At 38.5% G+C, this 27,604-nt stretch overlaps 2 protein-coding genes across 7 annotated transcripts in view; both read left to right on the top strand.

Moving 5' to 3' along the window:
* Positions 1 to 5,319, top strand: part of CHUK (component of inhibitor of nuclear factor kappa B kinase complex) — a 34,942-nt gene extending 29,623 nt beyond the window's left edge. The window contains exons 19-21 of one of the 2 annotated variants that reach the window (XM_029200880.1): positions 737 to 850; positions 2,829 to 2,928; positions 3,677 to 5,319. In XM_029200880.1, the coding sequence (XP_029056713.1) occupies positions 737 to 850; positions 2,829 to 2,897 (183 nt within the window). In that variant the 3' untranslated portion in view covers positions 2,898 to 2,928; positions 3,677 to 5,319. Of the gene's footprint in view, positions 1 to 736; positions 868 to 2,828; positions 2,929 to 3,676 lie in introns of both variants that reach the window. The other variant, XM_029200879.1, reaches the window with a different exon arrangement.
* Positions 5,320 to 6,930: 1,611 nt separating this feature from the next.
* ERLIN1 (ER lipid raft associated 1) overlaps positions 6,931 to 27,604 on the top strand; it is a 41,258-nt gene continuing 20,584 nt past the window's right edge. For all 5 annotated transcript variants that reach the window (XR_003796995.1, XR_003796996.1, XM_029245030.1 and 2 more), the window contains exons 1-7: positions 6,931 to 7,063; positions 7,350 to 7,473; positions 9,561 to 9,642; positions 14,003 to 14,049; positions 15,430 to 15,491; positions 18,852 to 18,977; positions 21,151 to 21,224. Coding sequence is in view for 3 of the 5 variants with exons in the window: in XM_029245030.1 (XP_029100863.1) it covers positions 7,361 to 7,473; positions 9,561 to 9,642; positions 14,003 to 14,049; positions 15,430 to 15,491; positions 18,852 to 18,977; positions 21,151 to 21,224 (504 nt within the window). In the remaining 2 variants the exon portion in view is untranslated. The remainder of the gene's footprint in view (positions 7,064 to 7,349; positions 7,474 to 9,560; positions 9,643 to 14,002; positions 14,050 to 15,429; positions 15,492 to 18,851; positions 18,978 to 21,150; positions 21,225 to 27,604) is intronic.

The raw sequence follows: 27,604 nt of genomic DNA, 5'->3' as shown, positions 1-27,604 counted from the left end.
TCTCTTCCCTCTTGCGTCTCCCTCCCTCCCCCTCCCTATCCCACCCCGCCAGGCGGTCACAGAGCACCGAGCTGATCTCCCTGTGCTATGCAGCTGCTTCCCACTAGCTATCTACCTTATGTTTGGTAGTGTATATATGTCCATGCCTCTCTCTCGCTTTGTCACAGCTTACCCTTCCCCCTCCCCATATCCTCAAGTCCGTTCTCTAGTAGGTCTGTGTCTTTATTCCTGTCTTACCCCTAGGTTCTTCATGATCTTTTTTTTTTTTTCTTAAATTCCATATATAAGGACATGTGTATTTTATGTTGGGTTGATGCTCATGTTCTTTGCTTGGTGTCTCCCTAGCAATTCTGATACAGGACTTCATGATCATCTTTCATTATCTCTCTCCTTTCCGGTTTCCTGTTTTTATACTCCTCTCAACCCTAGACCACTGTGGTATCCCAACCCAATTTGGGGGTAGCTGCGCCTGACTAGATTTAAAAAACCAGTCCTTTGTTCAACTGGAGGTTTTTTTTTTCCAACTAAAGTAGAATAGAAGGATAGATACATTTAGTTTTAGTCAGTGAAGAAAGGGGTCAAGGACAGGATAGTTAATAGGGGTGTGTAAGAGTAGAGATAGATTTATACAGAAATAGTCTGGTTATGCATAAAAGTAGTGATAGAAATGTTAAGTCTTAGGAATATGAATGTGTGGAGGTGCTTGCCTGTAATCTTTTTTTTTTTTTCCCTTCAGACACAGAGCTCTGCTCGGTCCCTTGTAGGATCCAGTCTAGAAGGTGTAACCCCTCAGGCATCAGCATGGCTGCCCACAACTTCAGCAGAACGTGAACATCCTCTGTCATGCGTGGTAACTCCTCAAGATGGGTGGGTTCACTTTGTTAAAATAGATAGTTGTATTTTCAAGAGCAGTGGTAGGAATGAGGCAGTAGAGTGCAGTGGTTAAGACATATTCTTCACTGCCTTATAGACCAGGATTGAATCCTGATTGTCTCTTTGTAATAACCTTATACAGTTAACTTGACTCTTTTAATGTTCACATTTCCTTACCTGTAAAATGGGAAAATTCAGCTAGACAGTGTATATAAAATGCTTGGGAAGTGAATCTTCAGCAAATCTTACTTCTTATTAGCTCAGTCCAGGTTCTAAGTTCTTTATCTGTTATTGGCTTATCAAATCTTTTAGCCAAACTATATTCCTCACTTAACCATTTATCTCTGAGAAATTATGCTATCTTTTTGAAGTTATCATTTTAGGGCCCATGATCAACCCTCTAATGGAATTGAGTTTAATCTACTCATTTTATAACTTAGTATTTCTAAAATGACTTTTTTCAGTGCCTTAAATCATTTTTGCAAATAACTCAAGTTTGAAGTCCTATATTTTCTTTTAATTCCTACTCTTCTGCTAAAAGCTGAATGACTATCCATTTCTGTTATTTTTCTCAGCATAAGATGTGCCATATCCAGAGCCATTGGCTCTTTGCTAGCTTGTGTATTGTCAATACCATGACCTCTACAATACCAGCATTTCCTGGAAGCTCTGCCCATAATTAGTTTTGCAGAGGTGCAGCCATGTAACATCACTGCTCAGGAGGTCATGCAGTTGCACATTCTGTACTCTGCTTTTATGAGAGAAAAGCACATGGCAGGAAGGCAAGCTGATACCAGGTATTTTATCTTCTTAAAGAAAGCAAGCTCCAGGGTGTATCTCGGGGTCATTATACATTTGGCCCAATGTAATACATCCACAGTTACAGCATAGGCTATAATTAATTATATGGACTTGAGGAAATATTCCATTAATCAGAATTGACACAAATAAAATTTAATACCTTTTTGCTTTCATTAAAGGCATGTAGGTTTATTAGGGGATGCAAATGGTTGCAAATGTTACCTCTGTACAAGTGATTTTCAATGTGAGGTTGTGGTTGTTTGCTAAAGTATATTCAACAGGAATTTTAAAATACATTTTCCAGTAGGAATACGTTATAAAGGAAAACTTCAAATGTACCTGCGGTACTTAACCACCAAGGATTGGGAACTGTTGGCCTCAGTTTTTCTATCTGTTGAATAAGCTGAATGAGAATTTAGTTCTAAGCTAATAATGACTATCTTCCATGGCTTAGAACTGATTCTAGTCGGGTAGGGACTGAGGGTTAGTAAAAGGTAAGGATGGAGGCCATATGGAAGAGGGAAGTGTAGAAGGTGGAAACCAAATTCAGGATTTCCTTCAAATACAAACTTCAGGGATAATTCTTGGTTCTGGGCAGCTCCCCTGTCACAGGTTTCTTCTGCTGTCCTCAGGAATCAGCTTGCTTGTTTGCTTTCTCATTGCTGTCATCTGTATTTTCCAAACAGTTTTTTTCACCTTCCCTGATATTTGCAGAAAAGATTGTACTTTTGTATCTCCTCCCCTACATGTGTATCTCTGAAGTAAGCATGCTGATGTTTTTACTACTTATAAGGAAAGGGAAATGTTTCAGAAACAAAGAGATCTTTCATCTAGCTGTGCCACAGGATCTCTTTTTTTTTCCCCCCAGTGAGCATTTTCAGGGGGAAAAAGTTGTATATAAGTGCCACTTATATTTCAGAGGAAAATCAGATTGCAGTTATAGTGGACTCATTATTATTAGAGCTGGGCAGAGGCAGCAGCTTGGAGTAACAGGACTCTTGCCTCTGGGTGGGAGGGATGAGGAAACTGAAGACTACAGGAATCAGCTGCATTGGGTTGCAGGGTTGCAGTGTTGTCAGAAGGGCAGAATCATCCTGACCCTGAAGACCAGAAAATAGAGGAAATTGGTATGCCTCTTTGCTTTCATTCCACAGGGAGACTTTAGCACAAATAATAGAAGAAAATTTGAACTGTCTTGGCCATTTAAGCACTATTATGCATGAAGCAAATGAGAAACAGGGCAACAGTATGATGGTAAGTTTTATATGGATACGGATGTCTGTTTTAGGTATGTTGGGCGCAAAGGATTTAACTTTCCATGCTAGATTTATCTGGCATTTGGGATGCAGATGGGGAATAGAAGTCAGAGGAAAGAGCATTTGAGGAATGCTTGACCTCAACTCCCCATCTCCTCTTATTCATGGATATACTAGGATTATGTCATCAGTTATCTTCAACAATAGCATTTTTGGTCAAGTTAAATGAGTAGTGAGCTTTCTTTGCAGTGTGACCACTGAAATCGAATGGTTTGTACTTTTTGCTTCAGCAATCAATTTTCTCCAATAAGATTGGACATGATTTGTACTGTAATTCAAATATAGTAACTGCTGTATGCAAAATGAATAATGTTAATATGGTTATAATTTATAGAAGTGTTTATATGAAGATTTGGTTACTGTGAATTATTGATTTGTTAAAACTTGGAGAAACTACAATAAAATGTTTACTGGATTAACTTTCACTACATTTAGTCTTGATGTTAATTCTTTGTTATTTCCTCTTTAATTATTTGCTTCATATATTTATAAAAACTCTGAAATATTTTTTTTAGTTAGCAGAAAAGGTAAACTAAACTCTTTAATTGCAACTTATTTGTACTTTTGGTTTTTCAACTTTTGATTATAAAATGTCCAAATATACAGAAAACTTGCAGAAATGAACACCCATATACCTACCACTTTTAGTCAATATCTAATTGTATCTTTTTCATGCCTGGTTTTAGAATCTTGATTGGAGTTGGTTAACAGAATGACTTGCCACTTACTGACCCAAACATATGAAGTTGTTGCTGCAAATGTTGGAAGTTCGTTTTTCTCTTATGAAACCATTCTTCAGACACCCATCAGTGGAAGAAATGACTATGATCAGAAACTACACATGATTTCACAGTGCAATATTTTGACTGGGTAATTTTAACCTCTGAACAGATAGAATTTAATGACTCAGTGGACTTGTTTAAATACTACAGCTACTTAGGAGCATCGTTGGAATCCATTTGTCTTCAAACTTGATAAAACATTACTTATTTAACTCGACTATCTTTCAACATTTAACTTTTGGGCATAAGGCCAAAGTAATGTATACAGAGAAGAAAATCTCAACTAACATGTATTCTAAGTAAAAATTGTTTGCCTGTGTTTCTGTGGAAGAGACTGTTTGCAAGTAGAATTGTACTTCTTGAAGAATAAACCCTACCTCCTTGTGTTGCACTCAACAGTGCTTTTCCCGGCATCATAAGGAGTTAGTTTAATCCCATTTTCAATTTCAATCCCAAATGCACATTTGACTGTATCCCTTTCCTACAGAAGGGATTGTGCATCTGTGCCTTTAATACCAGTTGATTCTTTCAAATCTTGTTAAGTGTGCTATGTGTATATGTATTTAAGATGTACATTTAATAATATCAAAGAAAAGATGCCTGTTAATTTATAATGTATTTGAAAGCTTATCTATGTTTTAATTTGTATAAATGGGTCTTTTGTTTAAGGACTCTTTCATGTCTTGTCATATAAATTTATAAAGGTCTATACTCCTGATCTGTAATTCCAAAATCCAAAAAGGTCTGATAACAAGGTTTTTCATAAGTTTGGTGACAGAATTCACCTGCTTGCACATCCATCGTGAACTGACATTGAATCTATCCCATTTAGTGTGAATATTCTTTTTTTTTTTTTTTTTTTCTGTAGAAATATTAACGTGTTTGCTTGTTTGGGGGTAGGGTGCTGCCACAGACCCTGCCTGGGGTTTATGTAGTATGGTATATGCACTGAATTACCTTTCTAAAAATCTGAAAATTTCATAATTCTGAAACACCTGGCCCCAAGGGTTTCAGATAAAGGATTGTGGATCTATCATCTGTTAAATAATTTAGAAGGTGTTACTTGTTTAAAGAAAAATGTGAAATTCTTTTGTATTCTAGACAGTCTTTCACTTTGTGTATTAAATAATTTTTAAATTACTTTTTGAACCTCTGTTCACTAAAATCAGATTATAATAATTGAATATGCTTTGGGAAAATGTGAAGATTCTGTGAAGCAGAGTTGGAGCACAGAATAACATAATGGGCTCTCATAATGTACTTTCCTTAGGAATGAAACAGGACTTATGGTAAAGACAGTATTGGGTAGCTTCTTTAATATACTCTTTTCTCCTGAGATGTCCTATCAACACTATCCATGTCTAAAAACTGTGCTCATACCTTGCCCTATAAACTGCTGTCTTAGTTACACCATCCCCATTTTTGCTAGTAGTGTCATTTTCCCAGTCATCTAAGTTTGAGACCTTGGGGTTGTCTTCTCCTAACTCTAGTCATCTGGTACTACTGTTTCTCTGAATATGGACATTCTGACTACCAGCTGTTAAAATAGGCAGTCTCTCTCTTGCTTCTCCAGTTCTAGAAGGTTTTAATCAATAAACATTTATTGGGTACCTATTGCTTGGAAGATATTGAGCAAAATGGGAAGATCAGAAAAGTTAACACAGGCAGTACAATAAGAATGTTTATGTGGCATGAAATTATTGTTAAAGGATTTTTTAAATGATCATGTGTTTTTCTAAATATCACTGTAATAACTGATAAAAGATCTGGTAGAGGGTGGGACCATTTTTATGGTTTGTGTCTGATATGATCTCAGGCTAGCCTGATCTGTGTGATACGTAAGGGCAAGTGGTGTGAGTCAGAACAGTCTTTTATAGTACGAGCACCTCAAATTTGCTTATGATACATGAGTTGAACACTATTTATTGGCTGACAACTTTTCAGAGTTAAGTGTCAGTTGTGCATTATATCCATTTCATTCCCTAATTCAAGCAATATTATGAAAAACTAAGAGAATCCATCCAGAAAACAAAGGCTGGACAAGTTATTTTTTATTCTCTTTGCTTTTTATCAGTTAAAATAGCTACGCTCTGCAAATAACATTTATCTGGTAGACACGGTCCCATACATTCCTAGGTAGTAGAAGTCAAATGAATGATACGGGTAAGTGCATTTATTGAAGGGAGAAGGTACAGTGGTCTGGGAGGGCTTCCTTTAAAGAAGATTTTAATTGATTCTATTTACCTCTTCCCATTTCCACTGTTACTACCATTGTAACCTTGGGCCTGCAGTTTCCTAACAACTTGGCTTCCCTGTCTCCTGTCTCCACTCTAAGCCATTTTGTAGACTCACTGGCCCTAAGGTACTGCTTTCCCATACTTCCCTGCCCAAGAGGTTACAGAGCTCTCCATCCTTATTCTACCTTGTCCAGTTGTGGTGCCACTGCTAGCCTTTCAAGGCTTACACCATTACTGCCCAACCTCTTCTAACATGCTGCCCTTATTTCCTTTGTATCCATCTTTCTTACTCCCATCTACTCTTTCACTTTGTCCTTTCTGTTTCCGGTAATACATGCAGATAATGCATAATTTAAAAGAACAGAAAAATATGTAGTGAAAAGAAAGTCTGTCTCTATTCTCTAGCCATCCAGTTTTCCCTCCCTGCAGAAAAAGTGCATTCGAGCCTTTCAAAATCTGGGCCTAGCCTAGCATCCCACTCCTTTCCATCACACAGGCTTCAAGGAAGCTCAAATGCTCATTGTCTTCAATCTTCCCGGAGGACCCTCCAACACACACTCAAGTTTACTGCTTATTAGTTTATTCTGTTCTTATTGCTTGGATGGCTTTCATAAAGCCCTCACTGGATCAGCATTCTGGCACGTTAATAGGTGACTGCACAAGAACACGCTGACCAGTCCCTTGTCTCAGAGGCCCTCTCCGTTCCTCTGCCTCCTTCCTTACTCCACATTGCCGATTTCCCGTCTCTTCCGGAGCAGGAAACCAGCAGTACACAGTAGAGAGCCCACGTACCTTCGCGCGAGATAGCTCGGCGGGCGGCGGCAAGAATTTTGTCCCATCCGCTCCCCGTCTCTAGTCGCGGGGCGAGCGCAGCGTCGGTGTGCGTGTCCGCGCAGCCGCAGTGCCCCGCGGGTGGGCGGGGCCGGCTCTTGGCCGCGGTTGGTGCGGCCCGGGTGGAGACTTCACGTGCACGCGGGGGCGGTGCGTCACTGATCGGTGGGGCGCGGCCGAGGGGTCGGCGTCCGTCCGGAGTCTGCGGCTGGCCCCCTTCTCAGTTAATGCTTTCCCCTGGGCGGGGAGGAGCGGCTGTTGGGAGCGGGGGGGAGGGGGGTGTCAAGACGCTCACTGAGCAGGGGCGACCCACGGGCCGGCTCGCGCGGAGGGGTTGGCGACGGGGAAGCGGGCTCTGCGAGGAGGGAAAAGAGGCACAGGACTCCTCAGCTCGGCCTGCGGGAGGGGGCCGGGTCGCGGGAGGGCGCCAGGTCGCGGGAGGGCGAGGTGGAAAACGGAAGGTGGGCCTGTCACTCACGGGGCTGGGGCCCCGTTCCTTCCTCATCCAGGAGGAACTAGGATGAATATGACTCAAGCACGCGTTCTGGTGGCTGGAGTGGTGGGTCTGGTGGTTGTCCTCCTCTACGCCTCCATCCACAAGATCGAGGAAGGACACCTGGCCGTGTACTACAGGTGAGCGGCACGTGCAGTCAGCTCAGGTTCTAGAGCAGGTAGAAGGGAGACTTCCATTAGAGTCTAGGAAGTTGGAACAACTTCCTCTGCGGTGTCAGGGAGCTCTTTCCAGTCCTAGGAAGTGACTTTCGTCGCAGCTGCGGTGTCAGGGAGCTCTTTCCAGTCCTAGGAAGTGACTTTCGTCGCAGCTCTAGGGAGAGTGTGGGAGCTGTGGCAGGCTTTTGCAGAGCATCCTCCAGGTGTTGGACAGTTTCAGTGCTATGTACATTGTGTGCAGAGGTTAAGACTCCCTGCAGTTTTTCCTAGTAGTCAGTAAATTCAGTCATTTGCAGAAAAAAATGAAGGGTGGAAGGCAGTGGTGACTCCACCTGTGGCTGAAGAAATGGATAAATCATTGTTAAATTCCATACAGCTGTACTGGCCATTAGTTGCAGCTGTAGGTGCTATTTAGAAACTCTGGTCCTGTTTGTGGTGGTTTCTTAGATTTTTTTTTTTTCCTTTAAAAAGTCCTGGTGTCTGGTTTGGGCTTGTAAGGCCATTAAGACCATGACAGTTGTTAAATTCCTGGACCTTGGGAGACAAACACAGGATTGTGACAGATATATCCTCCTCCCACCTTTCCCTGTCTTTTCAAGTTGTGGAAAGCAGTGGTGTGGAATGTGTTGATCTCTAGCTGAGATGAATAGCTTTTCCTTCAACGTAGTTACCACCTGTTCTTTTGATATAGACAGAGGACAGTTTGGAGAAATTGCGATAACGATGTATTTGAAAGAGCTTCAACTTTTTGCCGGCTTCTGTCATCCCATAAAACCAATATTTCTACTTTTAGATCCATCCTGAGTCTTAGAAACAGTCTTCCCTGTGAAGCACTAATTTCAAATACAATTTTAGTGATATATCTTAGCAGGTGGTGGGTCTGGCATTTAAAAAATGGCAAATTAGTCTGTATTTCCATCTAGTTCAGTCAGCATTGTCTTCCTGATAGTAAATCCAAGAACATTTCAAGGTATGGCTCTCAAAAAATTAGGGCTGGACCTCAAACAGTTCATCTTCTATTAGCTATTTGATATGAATTCTTTGCAAACCTATTTATATTTTCAAGATAGGAAGGTAAGTTATATTAATTTACTATTCGTTATGTAAAATAGGACTTCTTTTTTATATTTGCCTCCAAATTACCTCCTTTTTATAACTTGCAAGATGTGCCTTCATGTTTCTCACATTCCGGAATTTGGTGAACAAGTCCACACTTATATCTATTTGTAGTCTTATCCCCTCACCCTTCATCTTTCCGTGCTAATTTGTTGTTGTTGTTGATTTTATAGAGGCTTTATGCCCCCAGTATTTTTTTCTTTGTTCCAAATAAGTTTCTTTTTTGATTTAAAAAAATTGTTTAAATTGTTAATTTACAATGTTGTGTTTCAAGTGTATAGCAAAGTGATTCAGTTATACATATATATTTATATATATTATTTTTCAGATTTTCTATTATAGGTTATTACAAAATATTGAGTATAGTTTTCTGTGCTATACAGAAGGTCCTTGTTGTTTACCTATTTTATATATAGTAGTGTGTATGTTAATCGCCCCCAGCATTTTAATTGCTTTGTAGGTAGATTAAAAGAATCTTGAGAATCAGAAATTTTCTCCTTCCTTGAAAGTTTGTGTTATCTATTTTTTATTCAGCCTGGTGATTAAATGTATTGTGTTTTGATCTGGCTCACGCTATGTACAATTAAAGTACATCAACTGAGAGCCATTCGAATTTTTTTCACAAGTAGTTCTCAAAAGGTTAAAGACCAAAGAGAATCTTTATACCTGAGAGTGGTGCTGGAGACCCAGAGGTACGGTTGGTAGAACTTGTGAAACAAGGTGTAACATGGGCAGTTTAATTTGATCTTTTCACTTTTGTAGGTGTGGCAGATATTTTAGGGACCAGCAGTTGTTCATCATTAGTAACTCATATTAGTGAGGCTTTAGTAGATCAATATAGCATGAGTAAGAGTGAATATTTATTATAGAATTTTAGATTTGGAAAGAGAATTTCTCTTTTTATAATCTTGTCAAATTGAAACATCTTTTTGCAGGGGAGGAGCTTTACTAACTAGCCCCAGTGGACCAGGCTATCATATCATGTTGCCTTTCATTACTACGTTCAGATCTGTGCAGGTGAGTGATTCCTAGGGAAGCCCCCACACTGGATAGACAGGTGCGAGCGGAACAGTGACCACATTCATGGGTGGAGATAGAATTCCTCATTTCTTAAGCTAATGGTAGTATTTACTTAATTGTAGGAGTTAAAAGTTCAGAGTACAGTTGTCACAGCATAAGTTATGGTTTTGAACCACGTCACTCTCTTGAGGTATATTAGAAGTATGAGCTAGGCGGCTTGGAAGGACTCACTTCTCCCATCTATATAGTGGTATGCAGCAGGTTTTGTGTTGCTGCTGTCAAAATAAAAGCAGGACTTTGAAACACAACTAGAGATATAAACCAGTGATAACTTGGTTTAGAATGGTGTTTGGTTTCCATAGAGGCAAGCTCCTGGGCTACTGTTAACATGGAAGATCTGAATTTTTATACACAGCTTCTCTGCTTCACATTTTTGCCTGGAACATTAAGCATAATTATATGTGGAACATTAGTGAGTGTTCTATTTTGACAGCATCCCAGAATAACTTAAATAAGCGGCTGGTTCTTGAGAACAGACACTTAGTAAATACCTTTTGAGGTAACAACATGACAAAACAGGATTAGATTGTTACTACTTTTTTTTTTTTTTTTTGTGGTACGTGGGCCTCTCACTGTTGTGGTCTCTCCTGTTGCGGAGCACAGGCTCCGGACACGCAGGCTCAGCGGCCATGGCCCACAGGCCCAGCCGCTCCGCAGCACGTGGGATCCTCCCGGACCAGGGCACGAACCCGTGTCCCCTGCATCGGCAGGCAGACTCTCGACCACTGCGCCACCAGGGAAGCCCAGATTGTTACTACTTTTGCAGGCACTGTGTGATTCTAAATCTTTGGATTCAGAAGTTTGTCTACTCTCCGCTGCTAATTTTTCAGGGCTCGGGAAAATTCATGTATTTAATCTTGTAATTTAAAGTCTAGGCTTCCTGCCAAGTGAGATTTTCATTATGAATACTTAAATCCTCCAGATTTCCCTCCAATTCCCTTTTAGATGGCTTGGGGCAAGAATTGTGTCTGTTAAAGTGAAGTATAGTGTTCTTCCCCTAGTCAGACTGATTTCCATATTGTTTCCCCATACTTATTTTATTCACTCTTGCCTAGGCTGATGCTATTACCTCTTCTCTCACCATCTCTCTCTTTATTCCTTATTTCCTGTCTAAATCTTGCCAGCCTTTTTAAGGCTCATCACAAATCCTTCTCCTCCTCTTCCATAGCCCTTAAAGTCTGTATTGTAAATTTTGGCCCTTGATCTTATTTCCTTTAATAATGTTGTCTTGTATTGTTCTCTTAAGTTTTTGTGTGAATTTTGTTTTTCCAGAAAGTCTCCAAGCTTCTTGAAGGCAGGGGTCATAACACGTTTATATTTCTGACCTTTCTACTTGTGGTGAAAGTTGTTAAGTTGAGCTGATTTCTCTGGAAGCGGTATGGTGTAGTGAACATGGGGCCAGAAACCTGTAAACTAGGTTCTGGCTCTGGCTCTGCCACTAATTGTTTACATGACTTTGCAGAAATCACTTAACCATTCTAGACTTCAGTTACTCCTCTGTGAAACAAGGGGTTTTATTTGCATGAACCCATCAACAGCTTAAATAGTCTATATTGATGTTATCAATGGCATCATCAGACCCTTAGAGATCGGGGGCTTTTTTAGACCTTGTTCAAAGCCAGGCAGATTTGTCTCTGCCTTCTTGGAGCTTAGTATGTTGAGTCATACTGATGCAGAGATATATAAAAGAGATACAGACAATAAACAAATAGATTTTAGAGTTTAATTACATATATAACAAATACACAGTGTGTGTGTGTGTGTGTGTGTATTCATACATATACACACACAAACACATAGAGTGATAAACTGTCATAAAAAATGAAAATGAGGGACTTCCCTGGTGGCGCAGTGGTTAAGAATCCGCCTGCCAATGCAGGGGACACGGGTTCGAGCCCTGGTCCGGGAAGATCCCACATGCCGCAGAGCAGCTAAGCCCATGCACCGCAACTACTGAGCCTGCGCTCTAGAGCCCACGAGCCACAACTACTGAGCCCGCGTGCCACAACTACTGAAGCCCGCACACCTAGAGCCCATACTCTGCAACAAGAGAAGCCACTGCAATGAGAAGTCCGTGCACCGCAATGAAGAGTAGCTCCCGCTTGCCACAACTAGAGAAAGCCCGTGCACAGCAACGAAGACCCAACCCAGCCATAAATAAATAAATAAATAAATAATCTTATTAAAAAAGAAGAAATGAAAATGAAATTAGTAAAAAGATTTACTGCTGGAGTCAGTGTGACTAAATAGAAATGGTCTGTCTTTATATGTGAAACTAACGTTCTAGGAAAGAATTATATTAATAAAACCCTTTTAAGAAGTTGTTTTCATAAGAATGAGATAAAGAAGCTTATTTTTAGGAAGTTTTGGAGCACATTAGAAGACACAGCTTATATAAACAAATGGCTTAAGAGACTTGGCATTTGAAAGGAATATTTAAGAAGCATCTTGGGGAAATGTGAGATCCCATATATGATGTAAGAAAAAAAAACTGTTTAGAAAAATATAAAAACCTTCAGCCTTTAAAATATATATTTATATAACAAAACCAAAGACTTTTAAAATAAACATTCATACTGGGGAAATTTTTGAGGTAATCAAAAGAAGTATAAAAATACATGAAGATAGGAGGTTAAATTGAAGATTTAACATTTGAACTCTTTCCTAGTTTTACTTGGTTTGAAAATTGACTAGAGAATATCCTTTAGGTTTAAATAGGAATGTATATTTAAAGTTGATTTGGAAGTTGAATATGGTGAATGTTTTGAAGGAAATAAAATAAATTGAGCTCACCTCCATCAACTTCCCTCACTCTACCTACATCCTGTCACTAGTGTTTACTATCACCCTTTTAACCCCAGACTTAACATTCTATTCTTTTTCCTCCTGGAATTTTATATGAAACTAGTTATCAGATCCCTTCTCTATTGTATCTCCTGGGTTGAAAGCTTTAAATTTCCATGGCCTTTTCTGCATTAACCTAAATAAATTACTACTTTAGCTTCCCAGCTGGTTTTCTTGCCTCCAGATATGATAGATAATGAGAACCACAACACACATAAGCAAAGGAATGAAGGAAAAGTCCTATTTTTGAAAGGTTTGTTTGTGGCTGTGTGTAAGGTGGACTAGGGAGAGCACAAGCCCCCCAGCAAACATTCAGGACCCTCTGCCTAACCTCATGTTCTCTTCTCAGAGTTTCACCTCTCATCTATGTTGTCCCTTCTGCTCCAGGCAAGCCAACTGCTTCCTGACACCTATACACATAGTTTGTCCTCAACTTTGTGTATTTGAATAGATACGTATTGAATTTAAGATGCTTCTCTGCCTTATCTGTTCTTATTTCTCCTTCTCTAGACTGGGCTTATAAATATTTCACCTCAGAGAGCTTTTCAAATGATTATTTTACTCTATCACTTAATACCTAACAATTCAGTTTATACTCTGTTATTTGTACCTGTTATGGATTGCTTTGTAAGGATTTTATCTCCTGTGTTGGATTGTGAGCTCTTTGGAAACAAGGACCATGCTTCTTTTTTCCGTTGTATTCCATAAAGTACTATGTTGCTGTGGGCTTAATATGGTGCAGTGTGTCCAGAATACACTCATTATGTGCTCTCCTGTTGGAAGCCTTCAAGTGCAATAGGGAGTCATTCTGGATCCGAACCAAGTTGTGACAGGGGCAGAGTAATTAAGTACCAGATGGTTGGTTCACAAGGAGGAAGCAGTGCTGATGGTGGCATTTATTTTAAAAAGGAAATTGAGAGACTGTCTGAGAAATCTCTAGGACCTGAACTAAAATATTGACTATAGCTTTAGAGGAAAAGGTTGGTGTTGAGCTCAAGGGCCCCTCTGAGTTGAAGACTGCTTGTATGCCTATAATAGTTATCTTTTGCCTTCATTGTAACCATTAATATTAGCAGTGGAATCAGAGTTCAGAGTACAAATCCTAGCAGTAGTATCCTTGTGGGTAATCCATGTAGTTTGCAGTCCCAGGCCAGCTCCATGCAAATAAGGGACTGACTGAGGGATTGAACATTGAAACTTTCAGATTGAGTATTGAAGCTTTCCTGGTGCATCTTGACTCAGACATTAACTGTAAAATATTCTGTCTCTAGTCTTTCATGTTTGCCAGGATACAAAAAGAGATTGCTCTGATAGCTTATTTTTGGGGACTAAAATTGTAATGGAGCTCTCCTGTACGTACCTTTCAGCAGTTCTCTAGAGATTTTCCTTTGGGACCAGTGGTTCTTTGATGATATGTGTGCTGAGTATTGATGAGATATTTTTTCCTCCCCAGACAACACTGCAAACTGATGAAGTTAAAAATGTGCCTTGTGGAACAAGGTAAGCGTTCCCCTTGCTTACCAACCTCCCTTTGGTTCAGATGTATTTTCTGTTCATAAGCTGTGATCACTTAAACATCTTTCAAAGAGGCATCGTAGTAACCCAGGGGGATTTCTCTTCTGAGCATTATTTGAGAAAAGCCCTGTCTCCAAATAGGACCTTTCCATCTTAGGAGCCATTTTAAACTAACAATAGATAGTTTAAAATGAAATCAGCTTACCTTGTCATCTGTAGTATTAAATGCCATCTAACTTAGAGTTTCTGATTCAGTAGATCTGGAATGAGACCCGAGAATTTGCATTTCTAGCAGAAGTCCCAGGTGATCCTGAGCTGATCTGAGGACCTTACTTTGAAAAATCACTGCTGTATAAAGTTTTGGGGCAAGAAAGGCAAGCAAGGCCCAAATTATTTTTAGAGTATAATCAGTACATTGAATTGTATCAGAAGAAGAGTATAAAGTTCAGTGTATGTTTTAAATTCTGTATTTTAAATGACCAGAATATCACAGAAATGTTTTTAAAGAGGGAGCAAATTCTCTCTGTTTTAAGTTAGCGTATTGATACAAGTTCTCCCTAGGTCTGTCTGTAACTTTTTTGTAGATTCCCTTTAGAGATGACTCAGAATTGGCATCTGATGAGATGTTGGGTAAATTCTATTTTTATCTTCATGCTTTCATGCATTTGTCACATTTTTTTCAGTGAGCAGGTATTATGCTTTTTTATCAGAAAAAAAATGTTGTTGTAAGTTGGTAGCAAGGCTTAGTTGTATGGTTTCAAAATTTCTTAACTTCACCTATCTTAAATTGAGGTTCCCATGTTCCTCAGGGTCTGTGCTGGTAGGCCAGGAAGTATAGGAAGCCATTAATTAACAAGACCTATCTCTCTGGAGTGTCAGTTTTACTTCGAGGTTTGGGGGAAGATTCTTCTTTTCATATTAGAATAAATACAGATGAAAAGTAGATTAAGATAAAGAAGGGAATCAAAAGAATTTCAGCCTGTGGCTGGCCTCCATACCTCTGGGGAACCACTTTACCTGATTCCTTGATGGAGAAGTTTGAGAAGTGCACTGCCTTAGCTGTTGGCTTCATTTAATAAGGGCAAAGTGCTAAGCAGCTCTAGGTTATAGGTCTAGTCTTCCTGTGAGCTGATTTTGATCACAGCAGTTACAGAGGTGAGCTTTTGGTTATGAGAGAGCCAGGTGAGTGTGTGCAGGGTCATTTGAGTAGTGATCAGTGAGGTCAGTTTAATCAATCAGTAGTATATGTCTTTAGATTTTCCTTCTAAATTTCTATCATGTGGGATTTGTTTGATGATGTAGAATTAATCTAGGAACATAATAGGTTTGTATTTGGCTCACATTTTTCCATTTCTCTGTTTTTAGTGGTGGGGTCATGATCTATATTGACCGAATAGAAGTGGTTAATATGTTGGCCCCTTGTGCAGGTATGGTACCCATCTATTCTGTTATAGTTATAATCAGAGTGTCTGTAACTGAGAGATTCTCTAAGGAATAGGAATAGATTCCCTAAGGAAAGTTTTTTGACCTCATTCATTTCTGATATATATTTAAAAAAATAATCGCTGGAATATTTTCCATTCCTAGGGAATGGCGACAGAAATAGGTCAACAGAGTTGACTTTCTGCAACTGTATGCGTTACGCTGAGCTGAGTGTATCTAAGAAAAAGACATTCATTGATTATTTCTAGAATTTCTAGAAAGTAGCATTTTATCCAGTCAGGATGAGAAATAATATCCGTACATGTTAAAAGTCTATAACTGATCAGTTCCTTGGCTACATTGATTTGTGACCATAGAAAAATCTTTTCTAGTTGAGATTTGCTACAACTTGCAAAGCAATCTGAAAGTCCTCAGTGTGGGGAGAACACTTTCTTGGTAAAAGATGAAAACTCACAGAGATGGAGTACTGTTCAAATCAAAAACTTAATTAGGAGTTCTGAAGTAAGATCGACCATTTTAATGTTTGATTTCTTTTTGTAATTTTTTTTATTGTGATAAAATACATGTAACATAAAATTTACCTTCTTAACCACTTTTAAATATTCAGTGGACATTACATACATTCACATTGTTATGCCACCATCACCAGCATCCATCTCCATAACTCTTTGCATCTTGCAAAACTGAAACTCCCTACCCATTAAACAAGAACTCCTCATGCACCCGCTCTCCCAGCCCTGGCAACCACCATTTCTGTCTTTCTGACATTTCTGTCTGTACTTTCTTTCTCTGTGAATTTGACTACTCCAGGAACCTCATAAATGGAATCATATAGTATTTGTCTTTTTGTGACTGGCTTCTTTCACTAAGCATAACGTCCTCAGGGTTCATCCATGTTGTAGTAGCATGTGTCAGAATTTCCTTCCTTTTTAAGGCTGAATAATATTCCATTGTATGTATATACCACATTTTGTTTATCCATTCATCCATTGATGGACATTTGGATTACTTCCACGTTTTAGCTATTGTGAATAATACTACTATGAACATGGGTGTACTTGGGTTTCTTCGAGACCCTGCTTTCAATCAAAAGATCTGCCATTTTCAGAAGACCTAAATGGACATTTCTCCAAAGAAGACATACAGATGGCCAACAGGCACATGAAAAGCTGCTCAACATCATTGATTATTAGAGAAATGCAAATCAGCACTACAATGAGATATCACCTCACACCAGTCAGAATGGCCATCATTTAAAAGTCTACAAATAACAAATGCTGGAGAGAGTGTGGAGAAAAGGGAACCCTCCTACACTGTTGGTGGGAACGTAAATTGGTGCAGCCACTATGGAAAACAGTATGGAGGTTCCTCAAAAGACTAAAAATAGAGCTGTCATATGATCCAGCAATCCTACTCCTGGGCATGTACCCAGACAAAACTATAATTTGAAAAGATACATGCACCCCAGTGTTCATTGCAGCACTATTCACAATACCCAAGAGGTGGAAACAACCTAAGTGTCCATTGACAGATGAATGGATAAAGAAGATGTGGTACATACATGCAGTGGAATACTACTCAGCCATAAAAAAGAATGAAATAATGTCATTTTGAAGCCACATGGATGGACCTAGAGATTGTCATACTAAGTAAAGTAAGTTAGAAAGACAAATACCATCTGATACCACTTACATGTGGAATCTAAAACGTGACACAAATGAACTTATCTATGAAACAGTAACAGACAGGACAGACTTATGGCTGCTGTTGGGGAGGGGTGGATTGGGAGTTCGGGATTAACAGATGCAAACTATTATAAAGAATGGATAAACAACAAGGTCCTACTGTATAGCACAGGGAACTCCATTCAATATCCTGTGATAAACCATAATGGAAAAGAACATGAAAAAGAATGTGTACATATGTATAACTGAATCGCTTTGCTATACAGTAGAAATTAACACAACATTGTAAATCAACTATAATAAAATAAAGTTTTTAAAAAGATCTGCCATTTTATTTTTATCCTTACTACTAAAATTTGCATGCTTACTATGTCAGGATACTGTGTTGGCAAAAACAATTTTAAAAGGTGAAGTTAGAGCCTTTGCGTTAAGGGCTTTTTATTTTACTTGAGAAGACATGATACTGACCTAAAAAAAAATATATATATATATATACACACATATAAATATACATATATATATTTATATATGTGTGTATATATATACACATATATATGTACATATATAGGAATGTAAGGTTGTGCTAAGTTTCATGTCACTGGTACAGGCACAAATAGCAAAAGAATTTCAGAAGAGAGAGCGACCTGTATTACTATCAAGTGGATTTGGATTATATTTTTCAGCAATTAAGTATTTTCCTGTCTTTTATCATCTACTTTCCCTGGTCACAAATCAGTGGAATGGACTATGATTGAAAAAATAGAAGAAGGGGAGATAGTGCTCGTTTTCTGACCAGAGATAAAGAGGAAACTATTGTGTCACCAACTCATTTGGAAATGATAAAGAGGATGAGTTAGTCAGCGAGTATTTATTGATGGCCTGTTCATCTGTTGTGATCTGGAATCCGGTTACATCTAGTATCCTCCGTGGGAAGGCGAGTAGAGCAAGTCTTGGATTTGAAGGGAGAAAGCATGTTTTAATAAGTAGGGCACAGGTTCTGGCATGTTCTAGTATGTACCCTTAGGCACATTTCTGAAATTCTGTTTCTCAGTTTCATATTATGCAAAATAAGGAGTTTTTTTGTGAGAATTAAGTGTTAATGTATATAAATTGCCTGATATGAAGTCTGGCCCAGAAATGTTAGCTTCTTTCCTTTCTAGCCTGTCATTTTTTTTTTTTTTAACAGCCTTTAAAAACTGCCTTTTTGAAAACGGTCTTTTGGAGCTGTCTCCTTCTTTCATTCCCACTGTTCCTCAATTAGTTCAGGCCCTCTTTACCTCTTAGCTAAACTTTTATCTTGCAGTAATTGCTTTACAGTTCCCCTGCCTCTGATTTATATGCCTCACAATTCATTTTCACTCTGCTGCCAAAGTACAGATCTGATTGTGTCATGCCCTTGCTCAATTTTTGACGGTTCCTTATTACCTCCAAGATAATGTATACTCTCCTTAGTATGGAATATGAAGTTTGCCCATTAGAATTGCAAATGCAGTAATATCTGGAGAATAAGGCACAAGGAACACATCAAGGCTTGGAGTTGTGTTTCATGTTTTCACTATTTCATTGGCACTTTTCCTCATGTATATTTTATCACTGTAACTTTTACTTTGGCTGAATTAGAGGATACACGGGTGAACATGGATAGTACCTCTCTTTCAGTGTTTGATATAGTGAGGAACTACACTGCAGATTATGACAAGACCTTAATCTTCAATAAAATCCACCATGAACTGAACCAGTTTTGCAGCGCCCACACGCTTCAAGAAGTTTACATTGAATTGTTTGGTAAGTGTCTCATTTGTTTTAAATATATAAATAACCAATTAGAAATCTTGTTCAACTTGTCTGTGAATGCTATAATAATATTAGTAAGCATTATGCTATTTGAGCATTTCTTCTGAATTTATAATAGAGTAATTGTCTTTAAAATATTCTTTATCTTAAGTTTAAAATTGCTTAAATTAAGCAAATAGTTATGCAAACAAGATATTTTAAGAATGATAACCATTTTCTGAAGTACAAAGTATGTAACTTGGTAGAGATTGGAAAAAGATGATTTACAAACTAAGTTCTTTTTTTAAAATTAATTAATTAATTTTATTTTTGCTTGCGCTGGGTCTTCGTTGCTGCACGTGGGCTTTCTCTAGTTGCAGCGAGCAGGGGCTACTCTTCATTGCGGTGCGCGGACTTCTCATTGAGGTGGCTTCTCTTGTTATGGAGCACAGGCTCTAGGCATGCGGCCTTCAGTAGTTGCAGCACCCAGGTTCAGTAGTTGTGGCCCGCGGGCCCTGGAGCACGTGGGCTTCAGTAGTTGTGGCATGTGAGCTCAGTAGTTGTGGCACACGGACTTAGTTGCTCCGCGGCATGTGGGATCTTCCCGGACCAGGGCTCGAACCCATGTCCCCTGCATTGGCAGGTGGATTCTTAACCACTGTGCCACCAGGGAAGTCCCAGACTATATTCTGTTTTTACTATGATAATTTACTGAAAATTAGCTTTGTTGCTAGTTTAATAGATAATTTGGAGAAATTAAGAACCTGTGTCTTGGAGTTTCCCAAGACCCACCCCCACGTTTGATGATTTGCTAGGAGGACTGACAGGACTCAGTATAATCATACAGCTAAGATGTACTACAGCAAAAGGGTACAAAGCAGAAGGAAAAGGCACTTGGGTGAAGTCTGAAGGAAATCAGGCACAAGCTTTCAAGAGTCTTCTCCCAGTGGAGTCATGCAGGATACACTTAATTACTCCAGCATTGAATTGTAACAATACACGTGAGATGTTGCCTGCTGGAGAAGCTCATTAGAGACTCTCTATGCAGGATTTTTACTGTGGGCTGGTCATGTAGGTACCTTCTGCCTAGCATATACCAATATTCCAGATTCCCAGAAGGAAAGTAGATGTTCAGCATAAAACACATTGTTTGAATAAACAGTTTAGGCACAGTGAGTCATGGTTATCAGTTCTGGGGATAGAGGGAATGCTCTCCAAATCCATGACCCCAGGTGACAGCCAGAGGCCAAATTGCAAACAGGCCTTTCTAAGGATAGTAGTTTCAGGCTTGCTATGTTGACTGTCTTCTGTACAAGTTGCTTTTCATTTGTGGTAGGGAAAGCTCTGACCAGGGATTGGGTTGCTGCTATTGTCTGCTCACTTCTCCCTCCTGGAATTCTTAGTGAATTTCTTAGAGGCAGGCATAGGGATGGTTAATCAGTTTAGAAATCTACCAATTGATTCCTCATTGATGATTGAGAACTATTGACATGGTGTTTGAGAAAACTGGTCTGTCCTTAATTGTCACATCACTGGTTATTTAATAATGGGGAAGGTACTGTTGAGGTGGATAGAAAATTCATGAGTTACAAAGCCAAGTGAAGTGACATCTTTATTGTCCATTCTTGTGTGCTTCAAGGACCTTCCTATGAGCCTTTCCCCCACCCTCTCTGTTTTTAAATCCAAAATAATTGGCAGAGGTCCCTGGAAATGAAATTTAGTTATTTGGGAATTTGGATAAAGATTGACTGAAGATGAAAATTTGTTTTTTTTAGAGAATCAGGACACATATTAAATAACGACACTGAATTAAGATATTAGAATCCTAGATTCTCCATTATTTGATAAACTTCAAGTAGCTGGTTGTCATCTTTCCTTAATTTCTTTGTTCGGTAATTCCTCACAATTTTTCCTCACACAGAAGGAAAACTCTCTCTCTCTCTCTCTGTCTCTCTCTCTGTCTCTCTCTCTCTCTCCCCCTATATATATATATATATATATATATATATATATATATATATATATATTTGTTTTCATATGTGTGTGAAATGGTTTAAGCTCTATAAAAGAATAGTACCGTGGAAACTTTAGGTCTAATTATGATTGGTTTTGTTTAAATGTTAATACAATGTAAGGAAATTTTTTTGAGTGTAATGAGAGCTGTTGTTCTTGGCTTCAAAAACAGATCAAATAGACGAAAACCTCAAGCAAGCTCTGCAGAAAGATTTAAATGTCATGGCCCCAGGCCTCACCATACAGGTAAGCCCTTCTCCTAGGGAAATTCTTTGGGAATTTTGAGAGCTTTGTATTTAATTGTCCTTTCATCAGACTGTTTATTCAGCAGTTATTTAATTGTAGTGCTAGGGTGATTTACAGAATATCTTTCTCAGTTATGGGTGGCATTTTTTTTCTGAACTCTTAGAGGGAACAGATAAGTTGAGGCTCTTGAAAGGAAATAAAATCTGTATACAGCTATGTATGTGTGTGACATTATTAAGATACAGTAATGGTTTGGCTTCCCTGGTGGTGCAGTGGTTGAGAGTACGCCTGCCGATGCAGGGGACGCGGGTTCGTTCCTCGGTCCGGGAGGATCCCACATGCCGCGGAGTGGCTGGGCCCGTGAGTCATGGCTGCTGGGAGAGGCCACAACAGTGAGAGGCCCGCGTACCACCAAAAAAAAAAAAAAAAAAGATACAGTAATGGTTATAAATCAGTTTAAGACTAATCCTTGCTCTCAGTAAGATTATGAAAAAGAATTTCACGTATAAAATGTGGATAATAATTCTAGACAAAGTATTAATTGACGGATGAATTGATTGGATGATTACTGCTCTCAGAGTTTAACGAACATTTCAAGAGCATCTGCCTGGAAATGACTGATTGAGTTGAGATTTTATTGATAGGTAGGTCTGGAAGAATTAATATGATTTATAAGGTGGAAAAGAGTAAGGAAGATATTTCAGGTGGGTGGAAAGACCTGAGTAAAAGCAAGGTAGCAGAAGAATTTAGTGGTGGTGTGGTGGTGGCAGTGGCATTGGGAAATAGAATGGTGAGAATAACTGCTTTTTTTGGGTATTTTTTCAGATTGGGTTGAAATCCACTAGTAGGTTCTAAAATCAATTTTAGTGGGTCATGACCAGCATTTTAAATAAGATGGAATTGAATAGGAAAAGAAACCCGAGCACATGGCATGTAGTAAGTTAAAGTATCAGTCTGTGAGGCTTTTGTTTGTTTTGCATAAGTGTGTGGGGTAGGTGTTAATATTGGGTGTCACTGTAAGATGCCTTTTCTACTGTAGTCATGGTCAGTGACATTAGAACGCAGTGGCTTTGGATCTGGATTACCTGAGAAGTGGTAATGTGGCTTCTCTAATGTCCTTTCTTAGTTTCTAGATTGCACTGCTTCTGAGAAGTGTGCATTCACTGTGGGTGATCGTATGCGATCTCATAAAGGAGTCTGGAAAACTTCTGAAGGTTTTCCCCTGTCCTCCATCTTGCCATTATCTCTGCCAGGTCCCTGAGGGGGAACTGCCAAAGTTAAGGGTTCTTTTGAAATGTCCCAGAGCTAACTTTGTAAAACTCTCTTGGTTGTCCTGGAGCAGCTTTTCAATTTTAAAGATAATGTGAATGCCACAGATTCCTAGATTCTGCTCAGGTCGTTACTTGGAGATCTAGCTCATTCTTCTAAACAGCCTCCTAGAGTTCCTTGCCTTATATTACATAACCATTTCCCTACTGTTTCCAATTTTTTGCTATTAATAAACAATAGTGTAGTGAATATTCCTGACACATCTCCTTGTATGTACACTTTATCTTTCAAAGTGGCTGTATAAATCTACATTCTTTTTTTTAATATTTATTTATTTATTTGGTTGCACCAGTTCTTAGTTGCAGCACGTGGGCTCCTTAGTTGCGGCATGCGAACTCTTGGCTGCGGCATGCATGTGGGATCTAGTTCCCTGACCAGGTACAAACCCAGGCCCCCTGCATTGGGAGCATGGAGCCTTATCCACTGCGCCACCAGGGAAGTCCCTAAATCTACATTCTTACCAGCAGTGTATGTGAATACTTGTTTCTCCATGACCTCATCAGCATGTGAAGCAATCAGACATGCTGATTTTTGCTGTATGGATAGATGTGAAGTTATCTGTCTCCTTGATTTGCATTTCCTTAGTTGTTAATGAGGTTGAGCATCTTTTTGTTTATTTTTTTGTCCATTGGTACTCATCTGTCAATTGCCTATTCATATTCTTTGCCCATTTTTCTATTGAAATGTTTTTCTTTTTCTTACTGATTTGTAGTAGTACCTTGTATATTATCGATATTTTTATACACACGCATGTTATATGTGTTGTAAAAATAATCAGATATTAGGAAAAAGATGAATAACAAAGTGAAATTCAACAGTAATCTTACTATGCAGAGATAACATAGTTCGTTGTATCTTTCCAGACTCTTCTTAATACAGAGGAACATATGTTTATAGTTATAAATAATGTTGAACTAAAATGGAATCATACCATAGCTTTTTTCACCAGCAATATATGTAAGCAGCTTTTCAAGTTAAAAGTAAGATTTGCTGCATCATCACTTTTAATGTTTTTATTTAATCCCTGTTGGCTTCCAGTTTTTACTGTTAGGTGCATGTTATAATGACCAAGCTTATACATACATCTTTTAAAATTCTTCCCTTAAGATAAGTTCTTAAACGTAGGATTGATGCCTTGTTTGGGAGCTTTTTGATATACATTGCCAAATTGCCTTTCAGAAAAATTTCAGTAGCTTATACTCTCTCATCAGCAGTGTTGATGAGCTGTTGTTTTCTATACATTTGATTGTGTGATCATACTCAAATAATTAACAGATGCATACGTGCTCTCTAAATCCTTTTGGAAAAAATGAATCTGCCATTGTGTATTAATTATTGAGGTTGAATGCCCTAGGATGTTTATTGGCCCTCTGTATTTGATTTGTGAATTGTGTTTGCTCATTTTTCGGTTGTTTTTATGTGTTTTTCTCATTAACTTAAATAAACTGTTTTTGATATGTTAATTATTGCAACTCTTCTTTAAATGCATAGTAAACATTTTCTCCTAGTTTTTTTCTTTCTCATTTAACATTTCTTTTCCCCTTGACAATTCTGAAGTTTAATTTTAGTATTTTTTTCTTTATGGCATTTTGCTGTGCTACTATGCTTTTAAGAGCCTTTCACCAACTTTAAAATATAGAAATTTAAATAAAATCAGAAATTACAGCATTTACTTTTACAGTTTTATTTTTAGATTTAAAATTTTAATTCATCTGGAATCCATTTTGATTTCATTTGTGAGGTTGGGCTCCAATCTGCCCCTCCCGCAATTTATTAGCAACAGCAATTACTGAATAATTTATGCCCCTTTCTCCTCTTTGTTTGAAATGCCATCATATTATTTGCTAAATTCTGTTATATAGTAAAGTCCTTTCTGAACTTTGTTCTGTTCCATTGATTTTTCTATTTCCTATTCTTTCATTAGTTATTGAGCCCTTGGTCTTTTCCTATCAAATCTACTTCTCTCCTGTTTTTTCCCTCTTGTTAGTAAATGGCTCCTTCTTACCCTCAGGCCAGTCTAGAGGTATGGGAGGCGTCTTTGAGAACCCTCTAGCCCTTAACATCTAATCAGTCCCGTATCCTGCTGATTCTACCAAATCCATCTAAAACATCTTCACTACCACCTCCTTAGACCAAGTACTATTTCTTGCCTGGACCCCTGCAGTAGTCTTCTATCCTGTTTTCTCACTTTCACTTGTCCACATCATTTTCTGCATGGCAGAAAGAAGGATCTTTTAAACTTACCTATATTTATTTGTTGGTTTTTTTTGTTTTGTTTTGCGGTACGTGGGCCTCTCACTGTTGTGGCCTCTCCCGTTGCGGAGCACAGGCTCCGGACATGCAGGCTCAGCGGCCATGGCTCACGGGCCCAGCCGCTCCGCGGCCTGTGGGATCTTCCCGGACCGGGGCACGAACCCGTGTCCCCTGCATCGGCAGGTGGACTCTCAACCACTGCGCCACCAGGGAAGCCCTGTAGTTTTTATAAACGTTATTGAATGAAAAAATGTCACTTTCTTGTTTTTAAACTGATAGATCAAGATCTCCATTTTTTTTGGTTGATTTATTCTTCTTATAAAATAGTTTCTTATGATAGTTGGAATGCATTTTTAGAACTTAAAGGCTATTTTTCACCATTCCTATTTTTAACATATTACCGTATGGTCATGATAATTCAACTTTTCATTCACTTTTAAAATTTGATAAGATATATTAGCTTTTAAAAAAATAATGGCCTTTGGCAGTACAGTGGTTAAGATTCCGTGCTTCCACTGCACGGGGCACAGGTTTGATCCCTGGTTGGGGAACTATTGGTAAGATACTACATGCTGCATGGTGCGGCCAAAAATAATAATAATAATGGCCTTTGATATTTCTGCCAGTTTATTCTACAAGATGAGCTTTCATTATTAGTATTTTCAAGTCATATCAGGTACCTAAATTGGCTTATACATTTAAAAATTAGGAACACAGTCTATGACTTTACTTATAATTGTATTATCATTTTAGTTTCTTCTAGAATTTTTTTTTTTTACTATTTTTTAAATTTTTTAATTTATTTTTTGGCTGTGTTGGGTCTTCGTTGCTGCGCGCGGGCTTTCTCTAGTTGTAGCAAGTGCGGGGCTACTCTTCATCATGGTGCGTGGGCTTCTCATTGCGGTGGCTTCTCTTGTTGCAGAGCATGGGCCCTAGGCGCATGGGCTTCAGTAGTTGCAGCACGCGGCCTCAGTAGTTGTGGCGTGTGGGCTCTAGGGCACGCAGGCTTCAGTAGTTGTGGTGCTCAGGCTTAGTAGTTGTGGCTTGCGGGCTCTAGAGCAAAGGCTCAGTAGTTGTGGCGCACGGGCTTAGTTGCTCCACGGCATGTGGGATCTTCCTGGACCAGGGCTCGAACCCGTGTCCCCTGCACTGGCAGGTGGATTTTCAGTCACCGTGCCATCAGGGAAGCCCCTCCTTTAGAATTTCTGACTTAGGTGAGAAACCCATATCCCAAGTTAAATTAATATCTATGAATTTAATGAGCTTTAATTCTATTAAATATGTAGCATTTTTTTAAGCATTGAGGAATGCAAATGATTCTGGGTGACTTTATTGTATGTCTGCAAGTTTGCTGAATTAACTGTCTCTAGTAATTCTTTTGGTTAATTTCCTTAGATTTGTGAGTGTGTGTGGTAAAAAGTACTTAACATGAGATTTACCCTTTTAAAATTTCAAGTGTACAATACATTTTTATTGACTATAGGTATAGCGTTGTACAGCAGATCTCTAGAGCTATTTATCTTGCTTGACTAAAACTTTATGAATTTCCCTAGATTTTTTTTAGTTATATAATTATGCCAAAATAAAAATCTTGATTTCCCCCCAACCTAGTATTTTAATTCTTCACATAACACTAATAACTATCTGAAATTCTCTTGTTCATTTATTTGCTTTTTGTTGTTCTTTATTGCCTTTTTTTCTGCCTTTAAAATTTTAAAGTCCATGAGAGCAGTCTTGCCTTATTCATTGCTGTGTCCACAGTGGTTGGAATAAACAGTACTTGGTACAGACTAGGCACCCAATTAATATTTGTTGTTGAGTGAACCTTTTCTGTAACAATCAGTATTTTCATTTTTCCCTTCTCTGTATTTGTACCCCATTTTTCCTTCTTGAACAACTATGGCAAATTAAAGTGGTGAAAATAAGCATTCTTGATATTTTTTCCTGTGTTATTTAAGGCAGTGACTATATATATTAAATGCTGGCTTTTAGTTTAAAATATATGCTTATAATCCACGAGTCAGTTTAACAGACATATTCATTTCATCAGCTTTTTTTTTCCCTTTCTTCACTCACTGTGTGTGTGTGTATTTTGACCATTGTTTTTGAATATGTTGCTATTTTATTTCTTAAATCTCTTATGAAGCAAATTACTCATGGTATCTGTTACAGTAGGTACTTATATTTCACATATTTGAAAATTATGAGATTTCCCAAGATTGGCAAGCATGTAGTGTGTTCTTCAGCCTCACACAGCAAGATAGAAGTCTTCAGAAGAAGTCCTATTTCATGCTCTTTTTATAAGACTATAAAGATACATGGCCAGTCTCATAATTAAATGCAATATGACAGTGCTTCCCCCTGAATCATATTGGAAGTCATCTGTATTTCTGGTAGTCACTTGGGAAATCTGACATCTCTTATAAATTCTGGTTCTGAATTTTTCTTTGTCTTCTGGGTATGTCCATGAGTTGTTCTTTATGGCCTCACATGCCTTACCATTAGCATGAAATGACTTTTTTCATCATGGTCCCCAGCTTCTTATTCCATTTCACTCTAATTCTTATATTTAGTTATTATAATCCTCAAAATTATGTACACATCTGACTTGTCTCTTTTATGTAGGGGAGGCTATGTTGCTTAAAAGTTTTTAAAGCCTTCTTTCATAAGCCCTAAAAAAAGGCTATGTGCTTAAAGGCCTTGTTGCTTAAAAGTTCAGCCAGTTTTCAGAGGGAAAGTAAACGTTTCTACAGATCAGCAAAGTGATTTGTGTGTGTGTGTAGTAGGGTGGAGGGGTG

Source organism: Monodon monoceros, unplaced genomic scaffold (assembly GCF_005190385.1).
Source record: "Monodon monoceros isolate NGI ecotype Baffin Bay Population unplaced genomic scaffold, NGI_Narwhal_1 Super_Scaffold_4, whole genome shotgun sequence".
Taxonomy (NCBI): domain Eukaryota; kingdom Metazoa; phylum Chordata; class Mammalia; order Artiodactyla; family Monodontidae; genus Monodon; species Monodon monoceros.
The sequence above is the reverse complement of the archived record's forward strand: the minus strand, read 5'-3'. Positions and strand labels throughout refer to the sequence as shown.